The sequence below is a fragment of the Misgurnus anguillicaudatus genome, chromosome 10, assembly GCF_027580225.2.
Source record: "Misgurnus anguillicaudatus chromosome 10, ASM2758022v2, whole genome shotgun sequence".
Classification (NCBI taxonomy): Eukaryota; Metazoa; Chordata; class Actinopteri; order Cypriniformes; family Cobitidae; genus Misgurnus; species Misgurnus anguillicaudatus.
The window spans coordinates 22258982-22276437 of NC_073346.2; the positions used below are offsets into that span (position 1 = coordinate 22258982).

A 17456-nucleotide genomic window follows, 5' to 3' on the forward strand; every position below is an offset into this window, starting at 1 on the left:
TGAAAATGAATGTTTTTGTAAAAACTAATCACTACTTTTTCCTTTCTTTTTCAGCATATGTTTTTTCTTTCTTTTCTGGAACTTAATATATTTTACAGTGGTGGCCTGTGACTTCTTTTTTCGAGGGCACTCGATATGAAGTTCGTCACACCATGTAGCTCGTCATGTGTGTGGTTCGTAATTTCAAGATATGTGTTTGGCGCGTCGAGTGATCCTGTCTGCATCACGTGTCTTGTCAAAATAAGTGCCTGCTGCAGACGCGTCTAAAGGGTTTATGATAAAAGAGACGCTCATAATCTCATGCGTAATCAGAGTTTACTGTTAAGGGAGTGTCTTGTATGTATTTTGTAAATGTGAGCGTCTCTTTTATCATAAACGGTTTTGACGCGTGTACAGCAGGCACTTATTTTGACAAAACACGTGATGCACATGGTTCACATGATGCAACAAACAAACATTTTGAAAACACGAGCAACACACATGACACTGCGAACACACATTTTGAATTTGCGCCCTTCAGATGAGCAGTCACGAGCCGCCACTGATATTTTACCTCTAAAGATTGTAACTGTAATGGGAGTGCTTATATCCTGTTGGGTCGAACCTGCTTATGAACCTTTATGTATTGTATCCTCTATTATTAACTTTCTCTTAGAACTTGAAACGCAACTCTTTAATATTAAAGATAAACTTAGAAAGATAAAGTTAGAATTTAATATTATTAGCCGTGCATGTATATGATGAGACAGCCTATATATGCGTTATAGTCTCATGGAACAGACAAGTTATCAGATGCAAACTGCATGGCTTAGAAGTTTCTGCTCCTTAAAAGTAAAAACATTGTGTTTTTTTCACACCTCTTTGCTTTTTTCTTTGCTCAGCCCACTCTGCTTGCTTGAGACCACAGTCCAAATGCAGCAATATCCTGTTTAAATTCATTGTGTGCATTTCATGAGAAATCACAATATCAGATGTGGTTTCATATTGTGCACAGTAAAAGTTTCCCTACCGACTCCTAACCTAAAATATAACTTTAAAAGTAATACAGGACTAATTAACAACATGATTGGCTATGACTAAAAACAGTAAGTAAAATTAATAACAGAATGTAATGTAATGTTATATGGGTATATTCAGAGCTAGTTCTTTTTAAGACTTCAGATTTCATTTGTCCCCGGTGGTGTAAATGGGAGGTGTCATGAAGACGCTGCTTAGCTTTCACAAACTCAAAACACTCATAGAGAAAAAAGACTTCAGACATTAGTGGGCAGAAGCATGTTAACAAACCCATCAGTATCAAAGGTGAAATGAATCGCTGCACATCATTTCATTGGTAAGTTCTGTTCTGTTCACTTGTTTTATTGATACACTCTGAAAACCTATGGGTTATTTTCAACACACTGTTGAGTCAAAAAGGACAAACCCATGCAGAAATTGGGTTAGGTTAACCCTGTAAATGTTTATATTTGACCCCAAAATTTGTTAAACAACCCACCATTTAAATTGCAACCCAACACTGGGTTTAAGATAACCTGGTATTTTTTTACAGTGTAATGTGAAATTGGAGTCAGTCAATTAATGCAATTGTGTTTTTAGGTTTCTCTTGTGTTTTTGTTTAACTCGAGCACGAGCCTAAAAAGGATAGGATTATTTTTTATTAAAGTTTTCATTACATTTGAAATATTTTATAATATTTGTTAAGCTTGTAAAATTGTTTACATGTTTCTTAAAGAATGTTAAAAGTTTAACCATTAATCCCTGCATCAGCATATCAGCTTAAACCTGCTTCACAAATCAACACACTTGAATAAATTAGGTTAGGTTTATCCTAAATGTGGGTAACAGCAATTAATATATCTGATTGTCTGCAATTATTAACATTATCAATACATTACTTTACAATGGATATTTCTGACTTGCAGAGGTGTTTTGGCCATGTTTGTGTAAAAAACACTGCTTTTACTTATAAATCTTATAAATGCACACATATAGATTCTGTTTTGGTAGGTTGACCAAAGGGCTCATCAGTACTAAACAGAAAATGAAAATCAAAAGTCCTCTGAAGGTTTTGTTCCTTTCACTATTAGGTTTTTTCCACGCCTCTGTTCTTGTTTGCTCCCCAAATATTTTACCTTCATCTCTAGTCTTAAAAACACCCTCATCTGCTTCATGTGTTATATCCATGCCAGTGGTTCCACCCAGTCTTATTATTAAAAATGGACGAGACATACCAGACCTGGGGCCCTTAATTTATAAAACTGTGCATAGGATCTTTACTAAAAGTCTACGTACGCACAAAAGCCAAAAATGGCATACACCAAAAAATATGAAGACTTATAAAACAAAGCAATGTTCCCTTTATAAATCACAGATCACCAGCAAGTGTGCATACACAAATCATCTTAATATCCCACCCCGAAAGCCTATTCTACTATCAAGTTTGTTTTTTTATAAATCACAACCTTTGCATGGGAACTGGAGTACGCACAAAACGGGGCTGGAAACGTGCGTGCGCCGGTTCCCATGCAGGGGTTGTGATTTATAAAAAAACACTTTATAAATGAGGCCTCTGGAAGTTACATCAGAAGTGGATAAGCACATAGTGATGAAGACAGTGGAGTGATATGTTGGAGGGGGAACTTCATCACTGTAAAAAAATTCCGTAGAAATTACAATGTTATTGCAGCTAGGTTGCCGGTTATTTACCGTAGATTTAAATTTATGTTATTTACTGTCAAGAGTTTGTTCAAAGTTAAATAAATTTTAAATAAGTTTTTATCTTTACAGAATACAACCATACAATAACAGCCTCGTGCAAAGCATTCTGGGAACCAGAAATCATCATCAACCTTTTTCTGTTTTTTGCTTCAGATTTTGTTTCCCAGAATGTTTTGCTTGATGCTGTTTTTTAGATTTACTCTGTAGAGACAAAGACTTGTGAATGTTAAATCTTCGTTTGGCTTTGGGCAAAATGTTGCCAGTGGATAGCATACATTTGAATCTATGGTAAATTACCGGCAACCCAGCTGCAATTTCTACAGATTTTTTTTGTCACTTGTGGGCAAGTTCTTCATGAAAAGAAAATAATCCAGCATTATATGAAGCATGCTGCTGTCCCAGATAGTCACAGGATGTCTTCTGTTAAAAATGCCTCACACAAGACCAATCCCCTTTATAGCCCATCAAAGGCAAAGACGTGGTACAGAGAGTTATAATGACCTCAGGTCAAACAGGGTTAACTGTTCATAGTTAACAGGATGGATATATTCTTTTTTTTTTGCTCCGTTGAGTAATGTTTTTCGTGTTTTAAAATTTTTGTTTAATGCTAAACTGAAATGTTTTTGTATTTGATTTTGCCGTGTATTTGCTTTCGCTTATCTGTATGACCACTTATCTGTATGACTGTTAACTTTCTCTTAGGACTTGGAACAAAACTCTTTAATATTAAAGATAAACTTAGAAAGATAAAGTTAGAATTTAATATTATTAGTCGTGCATGTATATGATGAGCCAGCCTATAATGTGTTATAGTCTCATGGAACAGAAAAGGGATCAGATGCAAACTTCATGGCTTAGAAATTTCTGCTCCTGAAAAGTTAAAATACATTTCAAAAATTGGCAAATAAAAAATTTAAATAGTAGGTTAAAACTTCAGACCAACACCAGTGACCCCACTGATATATTAAAGCAGGGGTGGGCAACTCCTGGTCCTGAGGGCCACAGCCCTGCAGAGTTTAACTCCAACCCTACACTCTAAAAACAAACGGTGCTATATAGCACCAAAAGTGGTTCTTTGCTCGTAATCATAGAAGAACCGTTTTTAGTGCCATATAGCACCGGTGAAGCACCAGTGAAGCACCTGTGTAGAACCATATAGTGCTATGTAGAACCATATTTGGTGCTATAGTGGTTCTATATGGCCCCTATATGGTTCTACACAGGTGCTTCACTGGTGCTTCTCCGGTGCTATATGGCACCGTTTGTTTTTTTAGAGTGAATCAAACACTGCTGAAAAGTCTAATTGAAGTCTTCAGGACTGTTTGGAAATGACATTCAGGTGTGTTCGATTGTGGTTGAGGCTGGACTCTGCAGGACTGTGGCCCTCGATGCCCACCCCTGTAATAAGGTATTAGTTTATATCAATAGATTCGAAAATTAAGAGGTAAATATGATAAGGAATTTAAATGTACTTTTTTATATTTAGAAATGTTGTAAATTCATAGGAACTTTTACATAATGCTTTTCAGTGTTTTCTGTTCTTGTTTTGTTTGCCACTTTTATGTTCTCATTCTGTTTAATTTGGAGGATGTATTACAAACAAAACAGGGAAACAGGGGTCTAAAATATATTTCATTACTTTGCTTAGAGGTTTTTTAACCTCTTAAGACCTCAGCTTTGGTTTGACTTGCATTTTAGATTCCTTCCAGCTATTTGGGGTTAGGAAGAACCAATAAATATAATAACCAAATATTTTTCTTTGAACATGAAGCAGTGTAAATGTCCACCTTTGTGTAGGTTACAGTTACACAGAATTAAGTATTATGGTGCAAACAACAAAAAATGTGATGTCCACGTATTAGGAGGTTAAAGACAGAAGAGGAGATAAAAAATGAAACGTTCTCCTGTATACGGATTCCTAACCTAAATTATAACTGTAAAAGTAATACAGGACTAACATTAAGTTGGTGGTGTAAATGGGAGGTGACATGAAGATGCTGCTTAGCTTTCACACACTCAAATGACTCATAGAGGAAAAGACTTCAGACATTAGTGGGCAGAAGCACGTTAACAAACCCATCAGTATCAAAGGTGAAATGAATCGCTGCACATCATCTCATTGGTAAGTTCTGTTCTGTTAGTTGTTTTACACTCTTAAAACTCAAAAAGGACAAACCTATGCAGCAATTGGGTTAATAAATGTTTACATTCGACCCCAAAAAGGGTAAAAGAACCCAGCAAAGGTTAAATTACAACCCAACACTGGGTTTTAAATAACCTAGTATTTTTCACGATGCAATGTGATATCTAGGGTTGGACTTAATTGTGTTTTTAGGTTTCTCTTGTGTTTTTGTTTACCTTAAACGCGAGCCTACAGATAAGATTATTTGTATTAAAGTTTGTAAGTGTTATTTTTAAATATTTAATAATATCTCTAAATTTCACTTTTGAAATTATATTTATGCAAGCATAGTTGTGTTAAAAGTTTAACCATTAATCCCTGCATCACCATAGATATCAGCTCAAACCTGCTTCATTTGCAAGATTAACACACCTGAATACTTGCCTGAATAAATTAGGTAAAAGTTTGATTTATCATAAAGGTGAATTAAAGATTGTTTAACATTAATAATAATTACATTACAATTGATTTTTTTTAGCTTGCAGTGTTTTTTTTGCCATGTTAGTGCAAAAACATTGCTTTTACATACATGCACTGTAAAAAAAATCTTTGCGCCCTTAATGTTTTGTTGTTGAATTTACAAGTCATCTTAACTTACTATTATTTATCTTGACAAGAGATGAGTTGCTACAACATATAAAATATAGTTAAAAAAGTCAACCTCATTTTGTGAGTTGTAACAACTCATCTCTAGTCAGGATAGGTAATGGTTGAAATGACTTGTTAATCTGCGGTGATTCAACAAAAAATTTAAGGCAGCAAAGAATTTTTTACAGTGTATATATATGATAAGTGCACACATATGCCGTTTCTGTTTGGTAGGGGAAACAAAAGGCTCAGCAACAGGAAATGAAAATCAAAGGTCCTCTGGCAGTTTTGTTCCTTTTGCTGTTAGGTGAGACGTTTTTTTTCCACGCCTCTTACTTTGCTTAGCCCACTCTGCTTGCTTGAGACCACTGTGCAAGTGCATGTTTTGCAGCAATATCCTGTTTAAAATTGTTGTGTGGTTTTCTATTGTGTTGGCATTCTCATTTGTGTTGTGTGTCTGAATGTGTGCTAATATCATCTTGACACCATTAAGCAGTGGAAGAACTCTGATGTCCTCAGATAATTTGCATTATGCATAATATGTTTTAGAGTGTGACCGCAAAAAAATGTATTAAATAATTTACTTGCTATTTTTTGTGGGTGTAGGCCTACCCCATGGATTTCACAGCTAATTATTATTACTATTATTGATTTATTAGCATTAACATTATTTTTAAGATTTTAAATTACTGTAAAATATAAAATTATATTTTTTTCTTTTTTTCTGTGTTTTAAGCCATGGTCAGTGCTACAGATGGTAAGAATTTATAAAAATTAATAAAACTGGAAGATTATACATTTTTTTAATGGTAACTGGGGTAATGGGCATCATATTTTAGTAAAGTTATATAATTAAAGGATGAATCCATTTTCTTAAAAGAAATCCAGATGTTTTGCTCACCACCATGTCATCCAGGGTGTTGATGTCTTTCTTTGTTCAGTCGGGAGGAAATTGTGTTTTTTGGGGAGGGCAGTCCAGGATTTTTCTCATTTTGATGGACTTTAATGGACCCCAACATGTAGCAGTTTTTATGCAGTTTGGGGTTGCAGTTTCGGCGGACTCTGGATGGTCCCAGACGGGGCATGGCGGTCTTGTCTGGCGAAACGATTGTCACTTTTGGCAAGAAAAATAAAAAATATGCACTTTTAAAACTTCTTCGGGCTGTGTGACGAGCCAGCGCGACCTCACGCAATATGTCATTACGTCAAGAGGACCGTTCCGACGTTGTTGTATGTCGAATGATACTAATTAATGTCTTTGTGTCGGTATATTGTTTCCACAGTTCTACGCAATTACGTGAGGTCGTGCTGGCGTGTCACAGGACCAGAGATAGACGAGAAGTTGTGGTTTAAAAGTGCATATTTTTTTTGTCAAGAGTGACGGTCGTTTCTCTGGATGGGACCGTTGTGCCTCGTTTGGGATCATTTGGAGTCCGTTGAAACTGCAATTTTGAACTGCATTGAAGCTGTTGAGTGTTGGGGTCCATTAGAGCCCATTAAAATGGGAAAAATCCTGGAGTGTTTTCCTCAAAAAACATAATTTCTTCTAGACTGAACAAAGAAAGACATCAACATTTTGGATGACATGGTGGTGAGTAAATTATCTGGATTTTTTTTTAGGAAAATGGACTAATCCTTTAACACTCTAAAACAAATGGTGCTAAATAGCACTAAAAGTGGTTCACTGGCACATAATCATAGGGGAACCATTTTGAGTGCCATATGGCACCTGCAGCATCCGTGTAGAACCATATCTGGTGCTATAGTGGTGCTATATCATCCTCGGATGGTTCTTCATGGGTGCTTTATAGGTGTTGTATGGCACTAAAAATGATTTCCCATGATTACTAGCTTTTAGTGCCATTTAGCACAAATTTTAAATGATCACTTGAAAATTGTCACATGGTTATTCAACAAACTGCACAATATGTGGACCGGTTTACTAAAAATTTACATAAAAAAGTAAATGTATTAATATAATAAACTGGATGGATCACATATTTTACTTGCTAATTCCTTCCTATAGACATTGGCTCATGCTATGGAATAAGCATTGGCACTATAGCAGGCATTGTTTTTGGTGATGTTGCCCTGACAGTCCTTGTTGTTACTACAACATACTGGTATGCCAGCAAACGCAGACAAAAGAAAGAGAATGGTAAGAAATTATGAATACCCAATAAATTGCATATGAAATAGCAAATCTTTAACATTCACATGTTCTTGTGTTTCTTTAGCTGATGAAGTTTACATGAATGTCAGAGCAAACTGCAAATCATGAGGATCTTCAGAAAACTGACATCAACAATGAGACTTATTCCGAAATATGAAATGACATGAAGTATGTTTATAGCCTATCACTGTTGCCATGTAAATACAACAAGATCGCCTTGTTATGCGATGTTTAAGCCATGTAAATATAGCCTGAAAACTTTTCAATGAGTAATAACAGTGTAAGAAACTAGTCATATGAGTAATGTCTTACCAGTAATACAGTAAAAGAAAAAGTGTGCCATCTTGTGGGGTTTTTTCAGTAAACTCAGGTTTACTATCTTTATACCCTTCCTATAGAAGTGTATGTTTTGTGCTTATAAGAAGCTTTTGTTTTTCCATGATTTTGTTAAATAAAGAATGTAATGCATTGTTTTTATACAGATATCAATATAAGATATATAATATACTTATGGAGATGTTTCAAACAGAAGATTCAGTCTGTGTTTGGACAAGGTTTATATAAAGAAGTCTATAATTTGAATCTTTGGTGACTCTTTCTCATAGCACAAGCCATCATTTATAGCTTAATATGTGCAAGAATTGGGTTTGGCAATGCTTTAATTGAATGCACTATGTGTTTGTTGTGAATGTGTATATGCAGTTTTACAATTGTGTTATCTAATAATCTTGGACTTTTGCAATCATCTGATTACTGACCACAAAGCAAGGCATATGCCTCATCTTGTGTAGTTGCTCATTGTATTAAAACATAGCTTTTGTCTTAGCTGTGAATGTGTGTATTATTGTATATTTAGATGAGTGTACCCAATAAGTGCAGTGAGTGTTTGTAGGAATCTCCCAGAAATTCCTATATTGAAAACAAGCACAAGACTGTGACTGTAAAAAAGAGGAAGGATGAAAAGATTCCTTACAGGGGAATTTTTTTCCACATACATGTATTAAGATTGTCTAAATCTGCATTTCCTATGTGTTTTTTTACATGCATACTATTTTTATTAGCTTTCTGTATACAGGGAAGTATTATCAGTTCAATTTGACACCTTAAACCAGGGGTCACCAAACCTTGTTCTCTGGGGGCCACATTATCGTTCCTGACTGTGATGGGGGGCCAGGTCAGCTATATAACATAAAATTGTATGACCCAGACCAAAATGACCACCAGCAGGCCTCATTGTGTAGGAGAGATTACTAGCCTGGGACAGCCAAAGTCCCCATCAGTAAATGGCTTTCCATGGGTAGCTAGTAGGTGAGCTACCTTATAGCTAGCTCGGACAGCAGCCTGGTTTACCTGAGTTTGGCGAAGGAATACATTCTGTTGTGCAGCCAGTCCGCCTTTCATTATCCAAATCCTGTCTTCTCTTGCTTGCCCCCGCTAGCTAGCATACTCTTTGTGGCGATTTTCGTGATGAGGACACAGATTATGTTCTTTGAAAACTGCCACACTTTCTTTACATATAATACAAACTGGACGGTCCTTACACTGAACAAAAAATAATCGTTGGTCCACTGTTCTTTGAAAACTCTGCACTCTCTTATCAACTTTTCATTTAAGCCTAGCCATTTTGCTGTCCTGAACACTGCCAGTTCTGTGACAGTTATCTGCACGTGTGTTGTCTGTCACTGCTTGATCACGAGCATGTCGGGTGACAAAAATTCGGCAAATATAGTTAATTTTATAACTAAATATCACTTAAAAAAATCAACAAAATACAAGATAATATCATGTTTTTACTTTCCAAAAAAAACAATTACAAAAATAAAATTGCCTCACAGGGCCGGTTCAAGTAGTGGGGGGCAGAGGGGCTGGGGGACCGGTCAAAGGGGCCTTAGTTTGGTGACCCATGCCTTAAACAGTATTTACATCTACAGATTATGGCTGGGCTTGGTTATATTTAGTAATGCCGCATTATAAACAATTGAGAGTGTTATAATGGGAAGAGCATAGGTGACAATGGATACACCTGTATCATTGAAACACATGATGTAAAGAACTACATCTATATATAAATTAAGTTTATTCCTAAAGTGGGACAGACTTTTGTAAATTTTGTTTTCGGTGTGTTTGAGGTTATCAGGTAGCCTATGACTTTAGCAGTCACATCCTGTGCTGCGAGGCTTTAACCACATTACACCCAAACACTGTCCTTCTGCTATCACACCTAAATTATGAGAAACGAAACTACCTTGGTAAGAAGGACCTTCAAAAATCCTTAAAGTCTGACCTGTAACTTAAATATAACATGTAAACGCATTTAAAAGCATGTAAAATGTTTTTATTATTTTATAATAAAGACACTTTTTGTTGTAATTACATAGATAGAATATATTATTTTGTATGGTTTTGAGTAAGTGTGTGTGTGTGTGTGAGAGAGAGAGAGAGAGACATCAAGTAGATTTGCACAACTAGATTAACTCCTCCCTCCCATCCTTTTTGTTCTGTTTTGATGGATAGTAATAATCAACAGCATATACTCAGTGCTTTATTTCACAGGCAATCCATATCATTAGGTCTGATATTCAGCATGTTTTTTTAAAGTTTGTTAAAGACGCAGGTTTCAGAAAAGTCTTGGTGCTCTGTTTAAAAAAGACATCAAACACTGAGCAGTTATCTCCTGCGGTCATTATGGAAAGGATTGCGTGCTTTATTGTCCTTGTGACTGCACTTTTTGGTGAGTAACTTTTACAAACATGCATACATTTTAAAACATTTACAAATTAATTAATGAAAGCGATTTCATGTTTTCCTTACTGTTCTTTGACATTTTAAAAAGCTAAGCATTAAAATGCTCTATTTCTCTGGAGTCAGTAATACTTTAGTGAATGTTTTATATCTTTAGGCACTTTTTGCTTTATAATTTTGGCCATTACCTTTGGATTTATGCGTATTTCATAACGAAGCCATAATTAAGAAGAAATAACCTCTAAAATAATTCCCTTTTTGAGATATGCTGTTCCTAATTTTTCCTTTTCCTTTTAAGTTTCGTCAGCAAACTTTGTTGAGGCAAACCAAGGTAAAAATTCCCATCTGCACAGATATCTGAAGTTCAATCTGGTTTTTGTATATTACAATGTATGTTTTGAACTCAGATTGTAGTTCATGCTATCATCTGGACATTGGAGTGGCAATTGGGATCATCACCTGTGACATCTTTCTCACACTCTTCATTGCTCTCTCAGTCTACTGTTATGTGTCCCATAAGAAAAGAAGCTGTTCACATGCACAGGCAAGATGCTGCGGTTCAAGTAGGTATATGTTGTTTACAAAAGACATAGAAAGAGAATCCAATCATTAATTAAATCCAAAATAACAAACTTATCTAATGTTTAAGCCAAATCAACAACCCACCAGACATCAATGAGACCAAAGATGATCGAAGTGGAATCGCCTTACCAGGTAAACAATTTGTATTGACCATTCCCCATTAACTTGTATTTCACAAATAAAGTAGTTTTGTAAAAAGTAGTTTTTAAATAAAGTCAATTGAAATGATTAATATGTGTCTATGTATAGTTATGTTGTAGAATATGAAGCATTTTTAAATATGGTTTGACAGGAGCTTTATGGAGTACAGTCAGATATATACGATGATCTTCAACAATATCGGAAAGGAAGTCACCCAAAGTAAAGTTTTAAGGTATCCTGAAGTATCAGATCATCTTTAAAACCATTAAACATGTGACCATTGTAAAAGATAGCAATAATCTGACAATGAAAGGCAAGCAATATAGAGTTGTATCCGTTCCAAAAAATGTTGTTTTATTTTGCTATGTTAATGTTTTTTTTTACATAAGCTACAGTATATTGACTTGTGCTGTAATATATCCTGAAGTGATTTTGACACACAAATATGTATGATCTCTGGAAATATATAATTCACCAAGAATTTGTAGCCATTATTCCCATGATTGTTTTATTGATGTCATGTCTTATTTATTTATACCTTCAGATCAAAACTAAAAAGTTTTGTTGTTGTTTGCATAAGAATAAATACTTTTATTAAGTTTGTGTGATCTTTACTTTTGCCTCTAGTATGAATATGGTTCAGATGAATAAAGAGACACTTTTTTCCAAATAGCAAAGGAAGTGGACACAGTGTGGCGGACCTTTTTAGAAATCACATGACTGCAGAACGAATCATTCATTCTTCCCTCAAACAAAAGGGAAGGACAGAAAGATCTAACAATGAGAGATCTTTTTTTATTTTGATGAATCAGTTTATGACTTGGAGCATGATGTACTAAAACAAAGATATTATTATTAATTCATACAAAAATTAAATTTTTGTCATTATTTACTCACCTCCTGTCATTTAAACCTCTGATGGCTTTCTTTGTTCTTAGTTTGTTTTTCACCCAACCCATTTGTGTGCCTTAAGGACACTTTAAATATTAAGCATGAGTCACATGGACACCACTCCCATTATAAACAAAACAACTAAGGACATGATAGATAGTGAGTAAACAACGACAAAAATGTATTTTTGGGCTGTGTTTTTTTTATGTGTGACTCCCTTCTGTGTCCACAAGAGTGCAGTCTAATCTCTGAGTGTGTAATGTCTGTCACAGTAAAACCTTCAGATCAATTATTCATCCTGTCTTATTTTGAAGCTGGTCTCAGTGTAACTTACAGCAATGTTGTGTGGTTGATGTACATCTGATCTAATATTTTTGTGCCTTTGAAAACCAGGAAGATACTTATTATGCGGATGGAACTGCATTAAATCAGAGAATCTAAATATTTTAAGGAACAGTAAGATGCCTATTGGCTATTTATTTCTCCAGACACACGCAGGGCTAATATTCATCATATGTACTAAAGGAACACCCCCCTGGTTGTTTGTCATGCATTGTTTTTATTAAACCAAGTTTTGAAGTTGGAGATAAAACCTATGGGGGTTTCATGCTGTCGCATCAAAACAGTCCATTCATATGATGCTCTTACATAACTCAGCTAAATTACAAAATACACAAATGCTGTGTACTGAGATTCCCTTTGTTTGTTGATTTTCATGTACAAAATGTTAAAGCCCCCATGTAATTAAATTTTTTCGTATAAATACGTTTAATATAAACTTGGTCCTCATAGAATTCTCATACAGAAGATATAAGCATTCAAAATCTACAGTTTGGCACTAAAAAGTCTCTAATTTTTATGACATCACCCTACACTTAAACCTCTCATCAAATTTCCTGTCCAGTCAAATGCTCTTTAGATGCTGTGTCCTGTAATATAGCTGTGTCCCAAATCGAAGGCTGGGTCTTTGAGAGCGACTACTTATTCTTTGGCGGTCGTAGCCTTCGTAAAGAAGTAAAATAAGACGGTTTAGCCATAGATATGTATAAAGACTAGATGTCTCGCAGGCCCTGCTGGCCAATTTAGTGGAACGTCCGTATTTGGCGGCCATCTTACCACAGGCAGCTCGCTCACTCGTAGCATTGCGTTTAATGGTGCAGGTACTTTTAAATGACCATAGCTTGCTTAATTTTCTACCGATTTTCAAACGGTTTAGTTTGTTATAAATGCCAAAGATGTACCTATGACACTGCATACTTATACTAAAACAAAATTAATGAAACATGTTAAAGCATCCAGAATTATAGTCACGTTAATAACGTTTGTAAGAAACCAAACCGTTTAAAAATGTGTAGAAAATTGAGCAAGTTATGGTCATTTAAAAGTACCTGCACCATTAAAACTCAAAGCTATACGAGTGAGTAAGCTGCCTGTGGTAAGATGGCCGCCAGGTGATGAAGTTAGAGACTCCGCCGTAACACATCTAGCCTTTATACATATCTATGGGTCTAACCTTCGAATGATCCATAAATTGTGTCACCTGCTGTACGCGTCCACCATGTTTCTGACTTATTAGAATAAATATGGGATCAGAAAAATATTTTTATTTTAAAAATATTGCACGTTGATGTAGATTACACTAACAAATTAATCAACCTTAGAAATATACGCAACATACACAGAATAATATTAATACAAAACATAACTTATAAAACTTTTTTCTATGAATGCACACTTTCATTTAATAAAGATTTTAAATGTTTATTTTAAAATATGCAGTCATTATATTTAGCTGTTACAGGTGCGCAATGAATCTTGGGATAGCCTAGGCTGTGAAGGATCCATTTTTTCTATCGTTAGCAGGACACATTTTGAGGCTTCATTTTAAGCAGCCTTAGAATAAGTACAACCTTACTAGCCTTCAGTCACGCTGCTGTGAAGCAATCGGTTTTAGAAAACATTCTTCAAAGGTTGGAGCCTTTAAATTGGGACACGTTTTTTTACAATGTCTTTGCTGGACTGTGCCATAAATGAAACGCTACAGACTTCATCACATGAAATGCACATTCCAAGGCACTTTAGTGGGCCTTTAGCAACAGGTGAATATATATATATATATATATATATATATATATATATATATATATATATATATATATATATATATATATATATATATATATATATACAAAAAAAATTGTTCATTCAACATAATTGAATTAAGAAAAACTTTTCCACGAAATTAGTTTTGGATCGTATAACAAGAATACAATAAGTTATTTAAACAAATAATCTTTTGTTGCACCAACTTAATAAATATATTTTCATTGGTCATAAAAATATATTGTTCAATAAACTCAATTCAGTTAAGGAAAACTTTTCCACGCAATTAATTCTGGTCTGTTCAACAAAGACAAAACAAGTTCATTCAAGCAAAACAGTCTAGTTAAACCAATTGTCAGTTTCTATATAATTCTAATTAGCATAAGCACACGTCAGCATGCTAATGGCACATTGGATGAACATGTGAGAAGAGATTGATCTTCAAACAGGCATTAACACAGTTAAAAAAGTACATACGTCACATCCACAACTTAACCACAAGCACCACTCTTCTGCACGATGGTAACCAAACAATTGGTTAAAATATAACACAAACTCTTCTAAATCAATAAGATAAACCAACATTAAACACTATAAAGTATTTCTCTTTACCTAAAAATGCATAAAATAACACTTAATTAAAAAAAATTACTCTCCAAAGGCAGTTGCATGCAAAGGATGCTGGGAAATACAGATTCACGGCCCAGTAAGTACACTCTTAAAACGAATGTGTTAAATTAACACATCTTGTGTCTAGTTAAGGACAACACACCTAGTGTGTTGTCCTTGATTTAACACATCTCTCATCACTAGGTGAGAGATGTGTTGATTTAACACATCTCTCATCACTAGGTGTGTTGTCCTAGACACAAGATGTGTTAATTTAAGATGTGTTAATTTAACACATTCGTTTTAAGAGTGTAATAGCAACAAAAATCATTAATGTGGTCCCAATATAAAATTATTAAGTTCATGTATTTTTTTTAAATTTAAGCAGATTGAACATTATAAAAATAGGTTGAGACAAAAAAAATTGTGTTGTCTTAACTTGTTTCATTTAAGTTAATTAGACAAGGTGCAAAAATGTTATCAGTTGTAATTTATGAGCAATTGCACAACATATTTCCTGATTCTGTCATAAAGCTATTTGTTTGCAGGACACAGGGACAAACAAAGAGACTGTTCAGATGAAAGTAGGTTAAGCTAATCTTTTAATAATCTTACATCAGGGTTTTAAATAGGATTCAAACACTTTCTTTTTTTGCCTTCTGTGCACTATTTACCCAAACTCTGGCATGCTTGAACAACTACTCAGAAAGAAACAGCAGGAATACATTCAGTGACAGAAACTAATTATCTTCTGAATTTGGACCGGATTTTCTCAAAGTGAAGGGAATTACACCATCCATCTGACAAGCCATTCTTTGTTAGCTGACTCAAATTTGAGTATGCAGTGGTCATAAATATTCCCTGCATGCTGACATGTACACATACCCAGACATAGCAAAAGAATATAGGCTTTCTCTTGAATGTAGGATTAAATGCTTAGTGATACTTCATGCTTCACTATGCAATCCTGAATTTTAAAGGGCGTAACTCATCTCTTGACTGGCTACCTCACCGCATCTTGTCACATTTTCAATCTGTAAGCACTTTGCACTTTTTACACGTATACCTTCCATTATTCTGATGAAGAACCAGTCATCACCTCTTTCAAGAATATTGTCTGGTGTTGACATATTTATGTTGACTTATTTGATTCGGCATAAGGTTTACCCCTAAGCTCTTTAGGAGGTTTGAAAAATGTAAAAAAAAAATCTTAAATTCTCTTTATAGTTTTTTCAAACTGTTTGTTTTCATCTAGCCCCTTCTACACCAGGACATGCTGTTAAAATGTGCTGACCAGGACTAATACAGAGGGAGTATGGCATTTCTTCTGACCTTGGAAAACTGTTATCAGCTTTAAGCTGCAGTTTGGTCAAATTATCTTAACTGAACCCACACGCACAAAAATACAGATACACCAACCAAACCTCCTCTAGTAACTCATTAAACACAACCTTGTGATCCTTCATAATGTTTATGCTCTTCTGCTATGTGTGTCAGTAGACTTACAGTATATTTTGAACAAAGTTATGTGTTGTTTATTATTATATTGTGTTCTCAGTCAAAGTTAGAAAATGTGACTGAAGCTAGAAAGTACTGTATATATGATTTATGTTTCTGAACTGTCAGTAGACTTACTCTAAATATATGTGAGGTATGCACAAAGTAAGGGCATATATGCTTAAAGTTGTTATTCAGGTCATTCCTGTAATGCAGTATATTTTAGCTTTGTTGGTAGTTTAAGAAACATTTGCATGCTTGTTTAAAAATTCAGGGAGGTATTTCTATGAAAGAGTAGCCAGATATTTAAAGTATGTTTGGTCAAACTCAGACATTCTTTATTGCTTATTATCCATAGTGGCAATTAAAGTTTGATGCTATACATTTCCATAATAGAATCTATCAAGATGAAAATTAGGAAAATTAAGTATTTATAGAAGGGATGGGGGAAGGATGCAAGTAAAATGAGACAAAAAACACAGGAAATTTACAAGATCTATTGATACATTTTTATTATTGGTTTTCAAAAATTGTCTCTGCCAGTCTGCCTGGAGGATGATGTCATGAAGGTACTGGCATTTTGGGATGGGAGAGCCTATATTAAAAGGTGAACCTGAAAGTGATATAGGGAAACAGAAAAATAAATTATAAAAATATAAAATAATTACATCTACCACCATAGCATGAAACATAGGCTATATCAGGGTTCCCCAAATCTTACCCTGGAGGGCCGGAGCACTACAGAGTTTAGGTCCAACCCTAATTAAACTTACCCACCTGTGATTTTCTAGTGATCATGAAGACCTTGATTAGCTTGCTCAGGTGTGTTTGATCAGGGTTGGAGCTAAACTCTGCAGTGCTCTGGCCCTCCAGGGTAAGATTTGGGGAACCCTGGGCTATATAGTATGTGTACACTCACCTAAAGGATTATTAGGAACACCATACTAATACTGTGTTTGACCCTCTTTCGCCTTCAGAACTGCCTTAATTCTATGTGACATTGATTCAACAAGGTGCTGAAAGCATTCTTTAGAAATGTTGGGCCGTATTTATAGGATAGCATCTTGCAGTTGATGGAGATTTGTAGGATGCACATCCAGGGTACGAAGCTCCCGTCCCACCACATCTCAAAGATGCTCTATTTGGTTGAGATCTGGTGACTGTGGGGGTCATTTTAGTACATTGAACTCATTGTCATGTTCAAGAAACCAATTTGAAATGATTCAAGCT

The 17456-nt window shown here is 35.0% G+C and overlaps 2 protein-coding genes across 6 annotated transcripts; both read left to right on the plus strand.

Annotated features, from left to right (window-relative positions):
* The first annotated feature begins 1249 nt into the window (after window positions 1-1249).
* Window positions 1250-8486, plus strand: hcst (hematopoietic cell signal transducer). Of its 5 annotated transcripts, none has more exons than XM_055211921.2 (6): window positions 1250-1333; window positions 5233-5297; window positions 5723-5795; window positions 6225-6245; window positions 7515-7646; window positions 7726-8486. In XM_055211921.2, the coding sequence occupies exons 3-6, from the start codon at window positions 5750-5752 to the stop codon at window positions 7767-7769; spliced, it is 243 nt and encodes an 80-aa protein (XP_055067896.2). In that variant the 5' UTR covers window positions 1250-1333; window positions 5233-5297; window positions 5723-5749; the 3' UTR covers window positions 7770-8486. The 5 variants fall into 5 exon arrangements, with proteins under 5 accessions (XP_055067896.2, XP_055067899.2, XP_055067898.2 ...); XM_055211923.2 differs by lacking the exon at window positions 1250-1333 and adding an exon at window positions 4230-4840 and having other exon boundaries at window positions 5233-5321; XM_055211920.2 differs by lacking the exon at window positions 1250-1333 and adding an exon at window positions 4247-4840.
* A 1627-nt stretch (window positions 8487-10113) lies between these two features.
* On the plus strand, window positions 10114-11666 carry tyrobp (transmembrane immune signaling adaptor TYROBP). The gene is made up of 5 exons (XM_055211315.2): window positions 10114-10392; window positions 10702-10734; window positions 10811-10966; window positions 11053-11117; window positions 11278-11666. Exons 1-5 carry the CDS (start codon window positions 10347-10349, stop codon window positions 11347-11349), a joined length of 372 nt encoding a protein of 123 aa, XP_055067290.2. The 5' UTR covers window positions 10114-10346; the 3' UTR covers window positions 11350-11666.
* Window positions 11667-17456: the final 5790 nt, after the last annotated feature.

Excerpts from the sequence above, each read along its gene's own strand:
- hcst (XM_055211921.2), top strand. The coding sequence starts at position 5,750 with ATGAAAATCAAAGGTCCTCTGGCAGTTTTGTTCCTTTTGCTGTTAG. Across the intron at positions 5,796-6,224 it reads TTTGTTCCTTTTGCTGTTAG|CCATGGTCAGTGCTACAGAT; the intron begins GTGAGACGTTTT and ends CTGTGTTTTAAG. Across the intron at positions 6,246-7,514 it reads CATGGTCAGTGCTACAGATG|ACATTGGCTCATGCTATGGA; the intron begins GTAAGAATTTAT and ends TCCTTCCTATAG.
- tyrobp (XM_055211315.2), top strand. The coding sequence starts at position 10,347 with ATGGAAAGGATTGCGTGCTTTATTGTCCTTGTGACTGCACTTTTTG. Across the intron at positions 10,393-10,701 it reads CCTTGTGACTGCACTTTTTG|TTTCGTCAGCAAACTTTGTT; the intron begins GTGAGTAACTTT and ends TTTCCTTTTAAG. Across the intron at positions 10,735-10,810 it reads CTTTGTTGAGGCAAACCAAG|ATTGTAGTTCATGCTATCAT; the intron begins GTAAAAATTCCC and ends TTTTGAACTCAG.